At 40.9% G+C, this 20,408-nt stretch overlaps 1 protein-coding gene across 1 annotated transcript in view; it reads right to left on the bottom strand.

Moving 5' to 3' along the window:
- PLCG2 (phospholipase C gamma 2) overlaps positions 1–20,408 on the bottom strand; it is a 98,481-nt gene that overhangs the window by 3,705 nt on the left and 74,368 nt on the right. The window contains exons 19-32 of the mRNA XM_026672071.2: positions 18,283–18,402; positions 16,264–16,444; positions 15,086–15,154; positions 14,854–14,963; positions 13,888–13,984; positions 12,838–12,904; positions 11,108–11,265; positions 9,291–9,393; positions 8,342–8,551; positions 6,687–6,832; positions 5,443–5,557; positions 3,938–4,102; positions 1,623–1,711; positions 398–576 (exon numbers count right to left, since the gene is read on the bottom strand). Of these exons, the coding sequence (XP_026527856.1) occupies positions 398–576; positions 1,623–1,711; positions 3,938–4,102; positions 5,443–5,557; positions 6,687–6,832; positions 8,342–8,551; positions 9,291–9,393; positions 11,108–11,265; positions 12,838–12,904; positions 13,888–13,984; positions 14,854–14,963; positions 15,086–15,154; positions 16,264–16,444; positions 18,283–18,402 (1,809 nt within the window). The remainder of the gene's footprint in view (positions 1–397; positions 577–1,622; positions 1,712–3,937; positions 4,103–5,442; positions 5,558–6,686; positions 6,833–8,341; positions 8,552–9,290; positions 9,394–11,107; positions 11,266–12,837; positions 12,905–13,887; positions 13,985–14,853; positions 14,964–15,085; positions 15,155–16,263; positions 16,445–18,282; positions 18,403–20,408) is intronic.

Below are 20,408 nucleotides of genomic sequence, written 5' to 3'. Positions count from 1 at the left end.
CAACTATGACCTGAACTGAATCCCATCCAGTTGCCTGACTGGTTTTATCATCTTTGTATTTAAATGCTTACTCCTCTCTTTAATAAGCATCTCAATATGGAGTGCGGTAGAATAGAAAGCTGTAAATAAAGCACAGTGTTTTCTGGCTTTCTGGGAATAGTGAAACAGAGTTGCAGGAAGGGAGGGGTCTTTTCAAGAAGAAAGAGACAAGTCAGCCTGAATCCCTGGTATGCAGGAAGAGAACCAGGGAGGACTCCTTAACCTTTCACAAGGTATATCCAATGGTTATGGAGATTTGGGCTTTAGTCTGGCAAGATTCTGTCTCCAGGCGAGCAGCAATAAACTACTGTGAAGTAACTTCTGATGTTGTTCTTGGTTCCTTGGGCGTGGCACATACCTCCTGTTGCAGGTTTCCTGATAGACCTGCAGCTGCCCCTCGTTTGCACTGAACTCTCTCAGCAAAGCATCCCGACTGGGACTTCGGATGTTTCGCCGCGTGTCGTACAACTGATTGTTCAGCTCCGCTTGCCGTTGACGCAGCTGCCGAAAGGAGGAATATAGATCTTCCTCGCTTTCCTTTAGAGGATAAAAAGAAAGAAAGGGGAAAGGGATCTTAGGCAACATTAGAACACCACTGATCAAGAACAAAAATTAAGACTGGATGTATCAGAGGACAAATTTAAGTCGTCTAAATTTTTGCCCTTAAGTTATACCAGACATTGGCCAGATTGAGCCACTCCTGGAAAGACAGGAAATTTTTATTTTAAATCAAACATGAAAACACGTATAGTTCTTTATACGTGTTTGTAGCTTTGCTGGTTGGGGAATTCTGGGAGTTGAAGTCCACATTTCTAAAAGTAGTCAAAGCTGGGAAACACTGGTTTAAACTGTTTTAAGCCGTAGTGTTCTTCAATAAATAAGATGAGAAATCCCAAAACTAGACAGCACAGAAGGGAATGTAGTAAATGCTGCTTTACAAGAAGGCGTGAAGAACATCTTCAACTCTTGCAAATTCTTCATTCCAGCACTCCAACGAAGCTGGGAAAACTTTGACCTAATCTACACCCTACTTCAAACTTGGAAATATGGGATATGGAAGAGAGGAAACAACCTCAGCAGAGCTGGCCTACACAAATTCTTCAGGAAAGAAGCCAAACCCAACGGAATGACATGTAGATAAACTCAGTTCTGAAAAAGGTTGAGCTAAAATGGTTCCAAAATGTTTTGCTTAAGAAAAAACAACAACAGCATTTTCCCTCGAATAGCCTTCTCTCATGTTTTCTCTCTTTGTTCTTGTAGTCCATTTTGATTACATGGGGATTAAAGTTCCTTCGCGGTCTGGAGGTGCTCACTGCATTCAACCAGTCCCACAGGAATTTATTAAGAGGAGAAAATTGCACCCCTGAGCTGTTAAGAGTCATCACTAATAGTCTGGGCAGCTTACAATATAATGTTTTGGTTCCTGCCAGCCAAGTGTTTATTATTTATTTCACGTATTTATAACCCACCTTTCTTATTTTTCTAAATAATTCAAGGTGGCAAATGCACCAATGCTTCACCCAAATGTTATTTCCCTTGGGTTTTTGTCATCTGGTGAAAGGTGGAATTTGACGTCCACTTACCAAGATCTGCTGCATTTCACAATATATCAGAAGAGAAGCCAAGTCTATGTCTTCGCTGTATCCGTTTTTGAGGGGGACTGACCGATAACCTAAAGGGGAAGGATCAAAGGCGTCTCAGTTGCCACTTAGAGGCAGTCTCGGACTTGCACACCTGAAGGGACAGACTGAGGCTCACCTGTTCTTATCTCAAAAGGATAGAGTTTACTAGGAAGCGGCAGGAAAGAGAAGGTATCGTGAAGGATCGCAAGACAATCCCACGCCCCAGAGCTGGAAAAAACCACAAGCAGCCACAAGAGATCTCTGCACTTCTGCAACAGGTCAAAAGCAAAAGAAGAATAGAAGCTATCCAGACAATTTTTTATTTTTTAGCAGAAGGAAAGTTCAGATGTAACAGGAACAGAGTTGGAAAGGACCTTGGCGATCATCTAGCCCAACCCCCTGCTTTCGTAGGTGACCTATATTATTACTGATAGATGGCTGTCCCATCTCTTCTTAGAAACCTCCAGTGATGGGACACCCACAATTTCCAAAGGCAATTTGTTCCACTGGTTAATTGTTAGGTTAGGAAATTTCTCCTTTGTTCTAGGTTGCTTCTCACTTTGATTAGTTTCCATCCATTGTTTCTTGTCCTACGTTTGGGTGCTTTGGTAAACAAATTGGACCTTTCTTCCTTGTGGCAGCCCCTCAAATACTGGAAGATTGCTATCATGACACCCCTTAGTACTTCCTTTCACTAAACTAGACATGCCTAGTTCCTCAACCCTTCTTCATATGTTTTAAAGCCTCCAGTCCCTTAATCATCTTTGTTGTAAAGTAGACACACCCAGGTCCTGCAGTTGCTCTTTGTATGTTTTAGATTCTAGGCCCCTAGATGTGGTATAAGATAAAGGTAAAGGTTCCCCTTGCACCTACATGCTAGTCGTTTCTGGCTCTAGGAGGTGGTGCTCATCTCCGTTACAAAGCCGAAGAGCCAGTGCTTTCTGAAGACGTCTCCGTGGTCATGTGGCCAGCATGATTAAACACCGAAGGCACATGGAACACTGTTCCCTTCCCACCAAAAGTGGTCCCTATTTTTCTACTTGCATTTTTACATGCTTTCGAACTGCTAGGTTGGCAGAAGCTGCTGGGACAAAGTAACAGAAGCTCATTCCGTTACACGGCGCTAGGGATTCGAACCGCTGAACTGCCGACCTTTCTGATCAACAAGCTCAGCGTCTTAGCCACTGAGCCACCACATCACCCTAGACGTAGTATTAGCCCCCGCCTCAAAAATTCTCAATTAGCTGGCCAATGCAAAAACAAAACTTGGCTTTATTAACACCTCTCGAGCAAGAACAATCAAGTTCATTCTTTAAAGACTCACATCCTGATTAATCCTGAAAAGGAAATAGTAAAAAGTTATGAGAGTGCTTACTCCACAGATGAGAGAAGCGTTGAGAAAGTGCCTGAGATATCACCAGTAAAACTTGAAGATTACAGATGTAAAGATTACATCTCAAAAATTGACATGTAATTCTACCGTCACTTTCAGTCCAAACACCTGAGCTGAGAGAGCAACTCTCTCTGCATCAGTCAAACATGTTATGGAAATCTGAAGAGCAACGTAATACAGGTAGTCTTCAACATCCGGGCACAAACTGAGCCCCAAATGTCTGTTGCTGAGTGAGACAGTCTCTGGGCTGCCACAGAGAGGAAGGGGTCAAGCTATTTTCCAAAGCCCCCGAAGGCCAGACAAGAAATAATGGATGGAAACTGAGCAAGGAGAGATTCAACCTGGAAGTGAGGAGAAATTTTCTGACAGTGAGAACGATCAACCGATGGAACAGAAGTTGCCCTCGGAAGTTGTGGGAGCTTCATCACTTGAGACCTTCAAGAAGAGATTGGACTGCCATCGGTCAGAAATGGTGTAGGGTCTCCCACTTGGGCGGGGGGGTTGGACTAGATGACCTACAAGGTCCCTTCCAACTCTGATTATCTGTTATTTATTAATTGAGTTTTGCCCCACTTTACGACTCTTTTTGCCACAGTGAAGTTAGTAACCATGGCTGAATCTGGCTTCCCTATTTACTTGTCAAAAGGCCTCAGAAGGGGATCAGATGGACACTGTAACAATCATAAATACGAGCCGGTTGCCAAGCAATCTGAATTTTGATCATATGGCCATGGGGATGCTGCAATGGTGCAACAAATGGTCGTAAGTCACTTTTTTGAAGTGCCGTTGTAACCTCAAATGGTCACTAAACGAAAGGATGTAAGTCAAGGACTACCTGTATGCAGAATTCCATTGTTTGGATCTGGTTATATTTGATATCTACCTGATTTGACTCCTTTGATTGGAAAAGTCGCATGTGCCAAAAAGTTGGGGTCGCTGAACATGTCCTCTTCATAGACAACAAAGCGTAGAAATGCTATGTTAGGGTCATAAATTTCAAATTTCACTTGCTCCTGAAGTGTCCAAACTGGGTTAAGGCCATTGTCATCTGTAATAAAACGAATGTTTTGTTATATCCTCGAGTCCACACACTGGCTTGAAAGCCTGAATACCAAATCGAGCACTGAGGTTCAGCCATGTATTGTAAGACTTCGAGAGTCTTAAGTGCCTCTTATTTTTATAAAAACGATGACTGGTTTTGTGGCACCTTATAGGTTCCCCAATTTATTATAGCATAGGTGTCAGGATTCCGGCACTTTACCCCCCTTTTAAATCATGAGTCTCGAGCCAAACTTCCCAAACTTCAAAAAGATTTATTGGGAGTTAAAATGTCCAGCACTGCCTGGGTGTAGCCGACTCTGAGACACATCATTCATTGTCACCCTTGACCCTGGTTTCGCCCCACCCCTCTGGGTGTATCGTAATTCATATTCTCCAATGGGACACATCCATAGCCAAGAGTCATTAATTATGCTCTCCAGTTAGAATTTTTCATGGCACAAACTTCGGTCACCTAGTTACTATCTTTGAAAACTATTTATGGAATGCACTTTCAGTTTGTAAGCTGCCGCATTGCTCCCCCCTCCCTTCCTGTTGCAACTCTAAAAAGACCATAGAAATATTTTATGAGTTGACAATAGGCTTGTGTAGCCCCAGGCACGTTGAATAATCCGGAGAAATAAACATTCTTCTCTTGCTCACAACAAAAAAATGGAAGTAGTAGTTAAGACAGTGTTATCTATAGATCATTATTTCTAAACCTTGGCCGTCTTTAGATTGGTGGATTTCAACATGCAGAATTCTCAGCAGGGGCCATGCTGGCTGGGGAATTCTGGGAGTAAGTAATACCCAAGTCTTAAAAGGTGCCGTGGTTACATACCCCCTGATTTAGCAATAGCAATAGCACTTAGACTTAAAAACCACTTCACAGTGGCTTACAGCCCTCTCTAAGTGGTTTACTGAGTCAGCCTCTTTGCCCCCACAATCTGGGTCCTCATTTTATCAACCTCGGGAGGATGGAAGGCTGAGTCAACCTTGAGTTGGTCAGGATCAAACTGTTGGCAGTGGGCAGAGTCAGCCTGCAATACCTGATGGATGGGTGGGTGGAAGGAAGGAAGGCAATAGCAATGGCACTTAGACTTGTATACCGCTTCACAGGGCTTCACAGCCCTCTCTAAGCGGCTTACAGAGTCAGCCTCTTTGCCCCCAACAATCTGGGTTCTCATTTTACCCACCTTGGAAGGATGGAAGGCTGAGTCAACCTTGAGCCTGGCGAGATTCAAACTGCCAAATTGCAGGCAGCCAGCAGAATTAGAATTTACACCATATAAGTCCTCTCCCAATTAAAAGATCAACCCAATTTTTAAAGAGCAGCAACTAAGTACTTACTCACAACCATTGTCTTGAACTTATTGTTGTCATATTCAGCCCCACAGATCTCCACTTCTACAAATGGGCACGCAATGCTTCTTCCACACTTGGGAAGATGTCGAGCAGCAATGACCTGTTTCAAGGCAGCATACAACATTCAAATTAAAACTGAATTACTGGTGCAAGTATCCAGAAGCTGTTACTCAAACCAGATCATAATTTAATAACAGCTTCTTCCTCTGATTACATAAGGCACAACTAGTTCAAGAGCAAAGATTCAGTCACATCCATCATTCCTGTTTAGCTAAGCATTCAACTCTGGGCTGTTTGTCAAAGCAGATTTTTGTAACGATTTTAATTGTATTAACCACACTGAGCATACATTTGAATAATACTGGTTACTGCTACTACCCTATAGCAGGCAGGGTAAGAACTGTGGGGTCCTTGGTGCTCTCTGAGCTTGGTGGTTTCCTTGCAGATGTTTTATTACCAAACTAGGTAACATCATCAGTGATAGAAGAGAGGGGTGAGGAGGAGGAGGAGGATGACGACTGGGGTCCTTGGTGCTCTCTGAGCTTGGTAGTTTTCTTGCAAACGTTTCATTACTAAACTAGGTAACAAAATCAGTGCTAGACGAAGAAGAAAACAACCCCACCGACAGTGACAGGGAAAGCCGCTGAAATATAAAATGAGAGCAAACCCCACTACTCCCTTCTAGCACTGATGGTGTTACCTAGTTGGGTAATGAAGCGTCTGCAAGAAAACCGCCAAGCTCAGAGAGCACCAGGGATCTCCACAGTTCAACCCTGAGCTTCGAATATTCTCTTCTAAAGGTAATAATTATTCAAGACATTATTATTCATTATATAATTATTCAGAACAATAGCAGAATCAGATGGGGATGATTTTACAAAAAGGCCAACTTTCGATTAGCAAATATATAACTAGAAAGGTGGCTTGAGGGCGGACATTTGAGCAGATCCCTGGAAAGCGGTGCATTGATGACGGAGGCTCAATAAGTACAGTTTCATAATTTGTCGCACCCACGTGTTAAGACTAATATTTGTTGCTACCTTGGGCATAAAAACCCACAAAGGCTCGTCTCTCAGCCCATGAAAGGGCTCCAGTCCTTCAGCAGTATTTGCAGAAGCTCCAATCTAACAAGGCTGCCCAGTTATTAACTCAAAAGGAAAACCTCTTACGGACACACACACACACACCATGTTCCTTGTTCGCCATTCATGGCGGGGAAAAACATTTACCCTCACGGTCAAAATCATTTGTAGCTTCTTCTTGCATTCGTTAGGCACCGGGTCGTAGGCCTCGTTTCTCATGCTTTCCGGCTGCAGCACGAAGCCAGTCCCACCGTTGAGGGAGAACAGCGCTTGATTCATTTGCATGTATTTATCTGAATATTTAGAATTGGGGGTGGGGGAAGGAAAGGACATTAGCAGGATGGTTACCTGGTTTAACCAAAGGACTGGTGAAAAGCAAAATATCCTAAATAATAAAGGGGCTGGAGCTTTTCTAAACCAACCTAGGACGAAAACAAGCAATGTGGAACGGTCGAACTATGGGGTACTTCCTGAGAAGATGCAGCCATCGTCCTTCTCAGTGGAAATGAAAGAACTATAATAGGCAGCTAGTCCTCAACGTACGACAACAGGAAGGACTGGAACTTCGATCTCTAAATGAAGTGGTCGTTAAATAAGTTAAAACATATAAAGAATGGTTGCTGGAATTGGGTATGTCTAGTCTGATGAAAAGAAGGACTTGGGGTGACATGATAGCACTGTCCCAATATCTCAGGGGCTGCCCCAAAGAAGAGGGAGCCAAGCTATTCTCCAAAGCACCTGAGGGCAGGACAAGAAGCAATGGGTGGAAACTAATCAAGGAGAGAAGCAACCTAGAACTGTGGAGAAACATCCTGACAGAATAATTCACTAGTGGAACAATTTGCCTCCAGAAGTTGTAAATGCTCCAACACTGGAAGTTTTAAAGAAGAGATTGGATAACTAATTGTCTGAAATAGTATAGGGTTTCCTGTCCAAGCAGAGGGGTCCTATCTATCTATCTATCTATCTATCTATCTATCTATCTATCTATCTATCTATCTATCTATCTATCTATCATCTTATCTATCATCTGTCTGCCTGTCTGCCTATTTTTACTTTAGAATATCTATCTATCTATCTATCTATCTATCTATCTATCTATCTATCTATCTATCTATCTATCATCTATATCTCCACATATATGTATATTTATATATTTACTGCAGATCTATCTATATCATCCATATCTTTACATATATGTATATTTATCTCTCTATCTCTCTCTATCATCTATATCTCCACATATATGTATATTTATATATTTACTGCAGATCTATCTATATCATCCATATCTTTACATATATGTATATTTATCTCTCTATCTCTATCTATCTATCATCTATATCTCCACATATATGTATATTTATATATTTACTGCAGATCTATCTATATCATCCATATCTTTACATATATGTATATTTATCTCTCTATCTCTCTCTATCTATCATCTATATCTCCACATATATGTATATTTATATATTTATTGCAGATCTATCTATATCATCCATATCTTTACATATATGTATATTTATCTCTCTCTATCTATCATCTATATCTCCACATATATGTATATTTATATATTTACTGCAGATCTATCTATATCATCCATATCTTTACATATATGTATATTTATCTATCTATCTATCTATCTATCTATCTATCTATCTATCTATCTATCTATCTATCTATCTATCTATCTATCTATCTATATTTAGTGGGATCATTTCAGTCATTTCACAATAGTTGCTTACTTATAAAGAAAAGGTGGTAAAGTGAATGAGAACTTTGTCTTTTTGTTTTACCTGGTGTCTGGAAATTAAGAGCCACCATCTGCACCCCACAAAACCAGAAGCGAAAAGGATCATAATTTGAGGAATCCACTCTCTGCCCTTTGGGATAAATTCGAGTCAGTCCCTTCTGATTGTACTTCAGGAGGTCAAACGGTTTCTGCTTGACAATGCTTTCTGCTTTGGTTTCCACGAAAGAGCGGATTTCTTTGAAATCGGGATTATCTACAAAAAGAAGGTGCAGGAAGAAGCTGTTTCATAAAATATATCGTTACATAGCTTACTGCAGAGTTGCGATAAGAGAGTCAGTTTGTCCTAATGGTCAAAGCATCAGGGTAAAAAAGTGGTAGTGCTAGTTTAGCCATGAAAGCTAGGTGGGTGACTTTGGGCCAATCATCAGAAGACTGTGAGTTCTAGTCCCATTTTAGACATGAAAGCCAGGCGGGTGACTTTGAGCCAATCAATAGGAGATTGTGAGTTTGAGTTTCACCTTAGGCATGAAAACCAGGTGGGTGACTTTGGACCAGCCCTTCACTTTCAGCCCAACGCACCCCGTGGATTGTTGTGAGGAAAATAGGAGAAGGAACATGAATTAGATAAGTTTTCTGCCTTCAGTTAAATTAAAATAAATGGTAAAATTAATATGCTGGCGGCAGAAGTTTGCAAAGCAGATCACATCATACACGGAGGAGGAAAAGAGACAGTTAGATTACTTCCAATGGCTTATGCAGCAATTTCCATCTGTATTTCACTTCAAATAGAGAGAAATTGTGTCTTCAATGTTTAGACATTATAGTTAGAAGAATCTTTCCAAAACCCTTATGTTGCAGATCTCCCAGGTTTGAAATATTGGAAAATATGCAAATATCAAACAGCCTGATTTGACAGCACACCTCTCTTCCCCTAAAACAACAAATATTGTTTTGGGTTTAGCCAGCCAACCGTTGGGTTAAAAATGGTTTACCGAGATTGTCTTTGGTTTTGCTCATTGGTATGCAGTAGATCACCAAATCAGATAACTCCATGGCAATTAACTGCTTCTTTTCCAAGTATCCTTTTAAAGTTTTCTGTTTTAAAACACAATAAAACAAGCAAAGTTCAGAGGATATATATTAGATCGTGGCAGTTACCCAACAGGAAAGGAAACCTCACAAAATCACTCAATGGAGGTCAACTTTAGGCTGGTTTCTACAGAAATCCAGTCAGAAGAAGATCTCCAAATATTTTAGCTACTCTACCTCCAACTATGAAATCTCACTCAACTGTTTTACCTTCTTTAAAAAAAAAAAAAAAGAACAACTCCCTGTCAATATCTCAAAACATAAAAGTGTTCATACTATTTGATTTCCAGATAACCTAGTCAGAAATGCCACACTGCCGTTGTGTGATGAGAATGACAATCGGCGGTAAAAGCTAATTTGGAAGAATAGAGTAATTTAAGGAACAATTGTGTGATGCTGAACCATATACAGGTAGTCGTCAATTTATAAAGAATTTGTTTAATAACATTCAGAGCCGTGGTGGTGCAGTGGTTAAGAATGCAGTATTGCAGGCTACTTCTGCTGACTGCTGGCTGCCAGCAGTTTGGCAGTTCGATTCTCATGAGCTCAAGGTTGACTCAGCCTTTCCATCCTTCCGAAGTGCGTAAAATGACCCAGATTTTGGGGGGCAATAGGCTGACTTTATAAACCACCTGGGGATATAAAGCACTCTGAAGCTGTATATAAGGTTAAATGCTATTGCTATTATCCATCCATCCATCCATAATGATGTACAGTGGTTGCAATGCAGTATTGCAGCTAACTCTGCCCACTGCCAGGAGTTCGATCCTGACCGGCTCAAGGTTGACTCAGCCTTCCGTCCTTCTGAGGTGGGTGAATTGAGGACCCAGATTGTTGGGGGCAAGAGGCTGAATCTGTAAACTGCTTGGAGAGGGCTGTAAAGCACTGAGGTTGGTACATAAGTCTAAGTGCTATTGCCCTTCCATCCATCCTTCCTTCCATCCATCCATCCATCATGTGCAGTGGTTGGAATTCAGTATTGCACGTTAACTTTGCCCACTGCCAAGAGTTTGACCCTAAGCAGCTCAAGCTTGACTCAGCCTTCCATCCTTCTGAAGTGGGTAAAATAAAGACCCAGATTGTTGGGAGCAATAGGCTGACTCTATAAACCGCTTAGCAATGTGAAGCGGTATATAAGTCTAAGGGCTATTGCCATTGCTATTCAAACTTACACTGGCACTGAAGAAAGTGCCTTACAGCCGGTCCTCACACTTAAAACCATTGCAGCGTCCCCAAGGTCATGTGATTAAAATCCAGACACTTGGCAACTGGAATGTCTTTATGATGGCTGCATGATCCCAGGGTCAGTTGATCGTCTTTTATGACTTCCCAGCTGGCTTCCAACAAGAAAAGTCAATGAGGGGAGCCAGATTTGTTTTAATGACCGTATGGTTCATTTAATCAGCGGTAATTCACTTGTCAACCGTGGCCAAAAAAAAGGTTGTAAAATGGGACGTGAGTTACTTAACGCCCGTCTTGCTTAGCCACAGAAATTCTGGTCGTAAGCTGAGGATTACTTCTAAGGAAAAAAGTCTGCATAGGAGAATCTCTACTCAGCCCTTTGGTTACTGGCGTAACTGGTTGGGAAACTGATCTTCCCAACCCCTGCTGAAAGATCAAACATTTGAGCAACATATTTTATTTAAGCGTACAAATTAAAAACCAGCATCAACTAACGAAGCTTGAAGGCCGAACTGAATGGCTGAGCCTGGATGCCTACCTCTTCAACGGTTCTCCAGGTGATTTCTCTGATGCTCTGGAACCACTCAAACCATTCTTCTACTTTATCGGTGGCGAACTCAACAGGAGGGTCTTCAAGGTTCTTGGGCTCCAGGACAAAGACGAAACTCTTCCCATGGTTCCCTTGAGGCATTTTCACTGTTGGAAATGAGACAACAGGAATTTTACTCCACGTTCCTCCGGCGAAACGTTCTACAAGGCCACTGGATTCCACAGGAGGCCTTGATTAGGCCATCAACTGTATCTTGTCTATCATGCCTTCAAAAGTTTCTTCGTGGGGAATGCATTTATTAGCTTAGAAGCGTCCTTCACTCTCTGGAACTGCAAATGCAGTAAGGAAAAGCGACTGAGGTAAACAGATCAAAGATCTATTCAGATGGGGAATATAGAGAATACAGAATAGCAGAGTTGGAAGGTATTTTGAAGGTCTTCTAGTCCTACCCTCTCTATTCAAGCAGGCAGCCCTATATAAACAAATAAAATTTATCAACAAATAAATGCTCTGTCTTACATATTGACAAAAAAAATAGAAAATAAAATACAAGCTGAATAGTCAAGACCTTGTTGATGACCCAAACTTTGTCAAGGACCTTGGAGTACTCATCTCAAATGATCTAAGTGCTAGAGCCCACTGTAACTTCATAGCCAAAAAGGCATTAAGAGTTGTAAACCTAATCCTGTGTAGCTTTTTCTCCGGTAATATCACTCTACTAACTAGAGCATACAAAACATTTGCTAGACCAATACTCAAATCCAGCTCATCAGTCTGGAACCCGCATTACATATCTGATATTAATACAATTGAGAAAGTCCAGAAATATTTCACAGGAAGAGTTCTCCACTCCTCTACTCGTTGAAGAATACCTTATGCCACTGGACTTGAAATTTTAGACCTAGACAACCTAGAACTACGCCGCCTTCGGTTTGATCTAAGTATAGTACATAAAATTATATATTGCAATATCCTACCTGTCAATGAATACTTCAGCTTCAACCACAACAATACAAGAGCACACAATAGATACAAACTCAAGGTAAACCACACCAAACTTGATTGCAGGAAATATGACTTCAGCAACAGAGTGGTCAATGTCTGGAATACTCTACCTGACTCTGTGGTTTCTTCCCCAAACCCCAAAAACTTTAACCTTAGACTGTCAACTGTTGACCTCACCCCTTTCCTAAGAGGTCTGTAGGGGGCGTGCATAAGCGCACCAATGTGCCTACCGTCCCTGTCCTATTGTTTCTTTTTTTTTTTCTTATTTGTATCCATTTCATGTATTCATAACCATGTTTATACTTATACCTGTTATCTAATAATCGCTTGACAAAATAAAATAAATAAAAAATAAAAAATATTCCAGACAAATGGCAGTCGAATCTCTTCTTAAAAACCTCCAGTGATGGAACATCCACAACTTCTGGAGGTAATTCCACTGATTGGAAATTTCTCTTTGGTTCTAGGTTGAAAGTCTCTTTCATAAGCTAGTTAGAAAATCATCAATGCTATTACCCTTATGAAGAAGGAGGAGGAGGAGGAGGAGGAGGAGGAGGAGGAGGAGGAGGAGGAGGAGGAGGAGGAGGAGGAGGAGGAGGAGGAGGAGGAGGAGGATAATCCTTTCTGTTAGAACTACAATTTTTTTTCCTCCATGGCACCTATATTAATTCTAATTTAAGAAGCAAAAAAATTGGAGCCCAGCATCTACATACCCACTGTATATAAATTGAGATCCAGAATGCCCCGACATAGTGATCCTAAAGGATTGTCCTCAAAGATCTGGAAAGAAAAGATTTGTATTTTATTATATAGGTTTTTTTAAAAAAAAATCACCTTCAGAAATAGGAGTACAATAAACACACCTGATTCCCGTGCATCCACTAAAATTCCAAAAGCCACATTTTACAATAATAAATTGTCACCATGAAATTTATTTAATGGGAAATTGCTATCAATGATTTTAGCTTAAAGCTTTGGAGAAAATTTAGTAACATTTTTTTTTTGTTAACCAGACAGTTTAATAGTAAAGGGAGCACATATTTTAGATGGACATCTGTTAATTTGTCAGCTGTAAGGTTTTTACAATATTTTTCATGACCTCTAATCTTAACAGAAAATTTAAAATTAAAAAGCACAAGTTAAAAAATAAAAAATTATATGTTATACTTGTCAATAGTCTCTGGTTTTCCTACTATACATTTATTATTAATAGCATACAAATCAATATAAAAACAATTCTTAATATATGTAGTTTTTCTATTACTGGATAACATTAGCAAAGCAGAACAAAGAAAAAAATCTCTTTACTGCCGACCTTACCCACCAATCTGTAATTATTCAGTTCTGATTATATTATATTGTTGTATAATCAACGTGCTATAGCTATAACTTTCTAGTTACTCAAATATCGATTGGTGCTAAGATTTTGTAGGTTTTTAAATAGCAAAAGTATTTATTGCTTCTCCAGTTCTGTGAATGGATGTTATTCCCTGCTTTTGGCATGCAAAGTTTATATGTCAATATTAACATTTAATAAACAGAAAAGGTGTCCAAACATAAAAAGATACAGAAAGATTACTTTTACATAGAAAAGCATTAAGAAACATAGACTGGTGTCTTATTTTGTTCATATGTGGAACATAGTTGTGGAAGTAATTTTACAGGTAGAATCTAGATCCGGTTGCTGATAAATCCTTTTAACGGATTTGAGGAATTTCAAGAATACACTTTAACATGTAGATCGTAACAAAAACTTTCCCTACCTGATTCTCAAGTTCTTCCATGCTGTCAGATGACATGTCCTCAACATAATTGGATGGAAAATAATGCTGGACCTTATATCCATAATCACCTTTCCACCTAAGTAACAAGGAGAAGGGTTGGGATTTGAATAATAAAAGTAACAACACACAAATTATCAATAAAATGATAGCAATATTCCAGTAGAATGCCTTGGAAATCTACAGAATGTCAAAAATGGGATGTCAAAGTATGAATCGCTTCATATTTCATACATTTTCCTAGGTATTCTATGCAATGCCAAAAGGCAAAATATAAAATACTTTCGCTAAAATGCAACTCTAAACTTCCTGGTTGCAAATAAGTAGGACAATACTCGTCTTTTTTTCTTGTTTTCTTTTCCAAGTAAGGAAGTCCTGTACATTATTTTGCATTTCTTCTTTCATTTTCATATATGTCTTTTCAATAAAAGGTTAGAGATAGACTAACCTTAATCCTAACCCTTTTCATGACTCTCTTTTCATACTTTGCCTAAATACTGTACTTCTTGTCATTGTGCATAATGCCGAGGTATCATACACAATGCCTAGAGAAAGTATATAATATATTAAAGTAACATATTTCATACTTCACCTAAAAATGTCATGCATTCCATAGATTTCCTAGGCATTCTATATGATGCCAGCTTTTCTCACATTGCTGGTAATGTATATAACAGCTTCAACAAAAGTAGGTCCTGAAAGGGCTTTTTTCAAGAGGCAACTGGACTTTATTTTTCCTTGAAGACATTTCACTTCTCATCCAAGAGGCTTCTTCAGTTGCCTGAAGAACTGAAGGAGCTTCTTGGATGAGAAGTGAAACATCTTCAAGGAAAAACAAAGTCCAGTTGCCTTTTCAAAAAGCACCTTTGGAAGAAACATGACCTGGATGACTGAGAATCTCCACAGACATTCAATAAAAGTACCAAAAAAAAATAATCTAAATCTTACCAGCCACCACTTTCTTTGGAGACGTTATGAATTAAAGCTCCCCGACAAAATGTCAGTTCATCATCTCTCTTAGCTTGATAGTCATACAGGGCTTTAACCGTTCTCTGGGGCTTTGAGAAAGAAGCAATGGGAAAAAACATTTCAGATTTTTGACATTTGAATGGAAAAATGATAGATGAAGCATAATTAACTCCCCATTCTTTTTGTTAAGATCAAGAAGAATATCACTCACCACAGAAGGCGTTATTTCGGTGGGCTCCACATACATCTTGACTTCATATAAAGAGTTAGGATCTTTCTCCTAAATTGAAAAATCAGAATACATTTTATTACCATCAAAGTCTTGAGTCTTCAGCATGGCACCTTGCCTAGGTTAACATACAGCAACTGAATGCCAGAAAATCTACTGGATTTTCCCTTTCTCCCAACTTCTGAGATTTCCTCCTGACCCCCAAAAATCCAGCGTTACTTTAGTAAAATTTTCGGGGATCTTTTTCGATATATGAGATAGCTAGAAAAGGGAAGCTTTCATAATGACTGATGATTTCACTGTGTTTATGATCTAGGTCTCTTTTCTTCTTTAGTCTCAAAAAAAACACCTGACTTTATGAGCCATGTTGTGTAAGTTGCCTCCTTAAGCTAAGCCATAATGAGATTGTGGGTCCTGATTGTGTTGTTTGATGGCAGCCACAGTGGTATGCAACACAAGAGAATGTTAACAGCCCAAGGTAGAATCATTCAACGATTATCACACATTTATTTTCTCATGCAGCCAGAAAAAAGATTTTGCTTTATTTTTATGTGCTTGGGGTATAAGATGGCTGAGTCTCTTAATCGGAGTCTGAGGTTGGCTGGATTAAAATCTCCACTTTTCCTTAGTTCTAGGTTGGCTGTCTCCTTGATTGGTTTCCTTCCATTGCTACTTGTCCAACAGTTCTTAAAAGTTACGGTATGACCCCTACGAGGCTTCCATAACCATAAGGAAGGCTGAGAAGAATGGAGGCCTTTGAACTCTGGTGCTGGAGGAGACTCCTGCGAGTCCGTTGGATTGCAAGGCGATCAAACTGGTCAGTCCCAGAGGAGATCAACCCTGACTGCTCTTTAGAAGGCCAGATCCTGAAGATGAAGCTCGAAAGAAGGAAGAAGGACTCGCTGGAGAAGAGCCTGATGCTGGGAAAGATTGAGAGCAAAAGAAGAAGAAGGGGAAGGCAGAGAATGAGGTGGCTGGATGGAGTCACTGAAGTAGTCGGCGTGAGCTTAAATGGACTCCAGAAGATGGTAGAGGACAGGAAGCCCCGGAGGAACATTGTCCATGGGGTTGTGATGTGTCAGACACAACTTCACGACTAACAACAACAACAAGGCTTCCATAAGTGGCTTTTAGCACCCTCCTTAAAAAGAGAGACCTACCATGCTGTAACGCTCCAGAAGTTCCTCGGTCACCGGATATCGCAGCCTCATCTTCCTATACAGGGGGTGCTTCTCGTAGTAGTTCACCAGCTCCACTAAACTCTCAAAATAAGCAGAGGTTCCCAAGACAAACAGACGGCCTTCTTGCTTAATTCGGCAATGCTTCACTTTGCCCTCCGCTCTGTTTGAAGAAACAAGGAATGGCCTTTTTTTTATTAAAAAAGCAATCTAATGCGTGAGCAGGAATGGCCCTCAGAATTCCAGTTTATTTATTTATTTAATTTATACCCACGCCCTTTAGTATTTTTTTTTTACAAGTAACTCAAGAAGGCAGAGACGATCCAACACGACTTCATCCTTCCATTTGTTTTCCCCCTACAACTATTCTGTGTGATGGAGTGTGGGGAGAGAGAGAGGGGGGGGGAAAGGGAGGGACTGGCCCAAAGTCACCCAGCTGACTTTCATGGTTAAGGCAGGACTAGAACTCATTGTCTCCTGGTGATTGGCCCCCAAGTCAGACTTTCACATCTTTGGCCTCCAAGTCAGACTTTCCCAACAGAGTTTCACAGCTAAGGCAGGACTTGAACTCACAGTCTCCCGTTTTCTAGCCTGGTGCCTTCATCACTGGACCAAACTGGCTCTCTGTTTGACTGAGCCTTTGCAAACAGAGATGTTTGATTGTTTATGGATGGCTCCATTTCCTGGCATCTACAGAAGAGGCATGCAATATTTGCGAAGGGAGGATTAGAGGATCTGTTGACCTTTTGAGGTAGACCAGACAACAAGCACAACCATGAGTACTAGACACTATCCTTATTGTACGGTTACTTTAACAGAATCTTGAAAGTCTGAAAGACCTTCTCTTTACTTTCCAGAAAACTACAGATGGTCCCTGCTGCGACATCTGATGTCCTTTTCTCCTTCCGTGGGTGGAGATACCATTTGCGTGACAGTTGTCTAGATTAAGATTCTTCCTCCATCCCCCAAGGTCATTCCCACAGACCATTATAAGGTCTTCTTCTCCAAAAATGTTTCCATTCTCCTGGCTGTACACTCAGTCTCCAAACCCTTTCCTACCACACTAAATAATAGGGTTCATCCTTCTTCTTTTCCTACTGGCAGGTGGGACAACCTGGATGGGTAATAATTAGCCATGTTTCTCAGGTTCCATCTTAACAGGTTTGGACTGAACTAGGTGAGAACAAAAGGGCTTGAGCCATGGTGGCACAGTGGTCAGAATGCAGTATTGCAGGCTGACTCTGCTGACTGCCAGCAATTAGATCCTAACCGGCTCAAGGCTGACTCAGCCTTCCATCCTCCGGAGGACCCAGATGGTTGGGGGCAATGTGCTGACTCTGTAAACTTAGAGAGGGCTGTAAAGCACTATGAAGCGGTATATAAGTCAGTGCTATTTTCCTTCCTTCCTTCCTTCCCATCCATCCTTTCTTCCTTCTCTCCATCCATCCATCCACCCACCCTTTCTTCCTTCTCTCTGTCCGTCCATCCATCCATCCATCCATCCAGTATTGCAAGCTGACTCTGCCCACTGCCAACAGTTCGATCCTGACCGGCTCAAGGTTGACTCAACCTTCCATCCTTCTGAGGTGGGTAAAATGAGGACCCAGATGGTTGGGGGCAAATATGCTGACTCTTAAACTGCTTAGAGAGGGCTATAAAGCACTGTGAAGCAGTATATAAGCCTAAATGCTATTGCTATTGCTACTTTCAATTTTAAAGAAGAGAGAATCTGCTAGGCTTAACCTGAGACTTACCCATCTCTGCAACTTGATTAATGACATTCAAGAACCCATGAAACTCAAGAATCCATGAAACATGGCACTATTGTCATCCAATTAATCTAACAAAGTCAAGAAGGCTCTTTTGAAGGGTATGCAGTAATAGATGAATTAGTGCTCCAGAGACCCCAAGGTTCTTCATTGTCTGATCTTTTTCTGTGAAGTCAACCACAAGGGCACTCTGAAAATTTATCTAATCATCACCCCATAGGTCTTATCTTACCTGAAAGTTATGGCATAGGAATCCAGTTCATCTCTCTTCCTTATCAGGAAGGCTCCATCCCTTGGAATCCGCATCAGCATGTCTTCTGCTTCTCCACGACTCAGGTTGCTGTAATACCAACTAACAGAGGAAAAAAGGTATTGCAGTTTCAAAAAAAACCATAATCTCATGAAGATGTAGTTTCAGACACCAGATGGTGAAAAGAGGACATGATTCCTTCTTTCTGCAATCAACAGTGACTCCTGAATGTTGATCCTGTTGGGTTTTTCCCTTCCTGCCATCTAAATCCAGTCCTTTAGACTTTCAAACCAATGGTCAAATATAGGTGGGGAGCTGGGTACAAAGATAAAGTTTTCCTACCATCTCAATTCCAGCTTAACTGAAGAGAAAAAAACTTACCCACCATAAACCCAATTTCAAAGGTGTAGGCAGAAGAACTGTAAGAGTTAATTTGCAGCAGTTTCAGAGGTGAAGACAGAAGCAGCACTGTAAGAGTTAATTCACAGCTTTAAAGAGAAGCCCCAATGAAAACACAAGCCTGGAAGGTCATGTCTATCCTCATTACCCAGAATATACTGTAATATGATTTAGCATAGTGGTCTCCAAACTTGGCAACTCTAAGACTTTTTGGACTTCAACTCCCAGAATTCCCCAGCCAGTATGGCTGACTGAGGAATTCAGGGAATTGAAGTCCACAGGTCTTTAAGTTGCCAACTTTAGAGACACCTTATTTCGCAGAAAGACAAGCATAGGGCGATGTAAGCTCCTACTTCCATTCTGACCTTACTGTTTTGCCTTGGAAGCATGTTTTATTAGAATTCAGCTAGAAAGTAACTTCTGAGAAGATATTGGCTTGTGAATCTGCTTAAAGACTCCAACCAAGCATTGGGCAGATAAGTTGCACAAGCTTCAGAATCTCCATCTTTTCCCTAAAATCAGATCCTCTGATCTCAGGGACTGGAGCAGGTAAAGATTTAAACTAGTGGCTGGGAGACAGAAAGCTGTATCAAGATTGCTTCCCTACAAGTCCCAAAACATGCTACCAAATTTAGGCGACCAAGCTAATTTTGGAGCCTGTTTAATTTTGGTTTGGGGAACCAAAACAATAAAATATTTGGCACTCTAATGTTATGTCTAGTTTACTTCAGACCTTTTACAAATTGCAATCGAAAGAGTCTAAGGCATCTTTTCTTGTGTCCTAAAACAAAGAAACTGCATTTTCCCCCATCTCTGGAGCTGCTAAAATGAATGGGTCATGCCACAGAGGAAACAGGCAATAAAAAGCGGCCCATCCTTCCTTTGAGATCATGACTTGGTTGGCTTTGCAAAGAACTGAGTGAAAGTATTAGCAATTGAAAGAGATCTCCATGGAAATGAGTCATAAATACCTTTAGCCACTCTGCATGTAAAAACCAAGGCCCCTAAAGAGGGAATCTACATCTGTAAGGAGGTAACCAAACCCAGCCTGTTGTTTTAACTTTGTTTGCAAAGCTGGAGAGACATTCCCCTTTATTGGAATTTAGAGGCAGTCTCAAGTCTAAGGACGCCAGCCTATATTCCTCAACAAGGGGAAATCGCCTGATCACAGTTTGCTCCAAACATTAGTTTAAATCACAGCATCCTGTGATGACGACTCTTCAAAGCATAACTGCCTGCAATCAAGCTACCTGTTGCAGCACCCTCTAGTGGCCAACCAGTGCACTGCACCAGCATCTTCCAGACCTTGCAACGCACCCCAGTGGCCAACACGTGTATTGCACCAGCTCTCTTCCAGAGCTTGCAACGCACTCTAGTGGCTAACAAGTGTACTGCACCATGATAGCAGACTTCCAATATTTGAGAGAAGAGGTGGCCGAACTATTCTCCCAAAGGCAGAACAAGAAGTAACAGATGAAACAAATCAAGGACAGAATTCATCAGAATAAACCGAAATTTCCTGACAGTGAGAACAATTATCAGTGGAACAGCTTGCCTCAGGAAGTTGTGGGTGCTCCATCACTGGAGGCTTTTAAGAAGAGATTGGACAACCATTTGTCCAGAATGGTATAGGGTCTCCTGCTTGAACAGGGGGTTCGATTAGAAGACCTCCAAGGTCCCTTCCAACCATTGTTCTGTATTATTCTGTA

This window comes from Notechis scutatus, chromosome 9 (assembly GCF_049901735.1).
Source record: "Notechis scutatus isolate UNSWTSFEM ecotype Mainland chromosome 9, rNotScu1.2, whole genome shotgun sequence".
In the NCBI taxonomy this organism is placed as follows: domain Eukaryota; kingdom Metazoa; phylum Chordata; class Lepidosauria; order Squamata; family Elapidae; genus Notechis; species Notechis scutatus.
The sequence above is the reverse complement of the archived record's forward strand: the minus strand, read 5'-3'. Positions and strand labels throughout refer to the sequence as shown.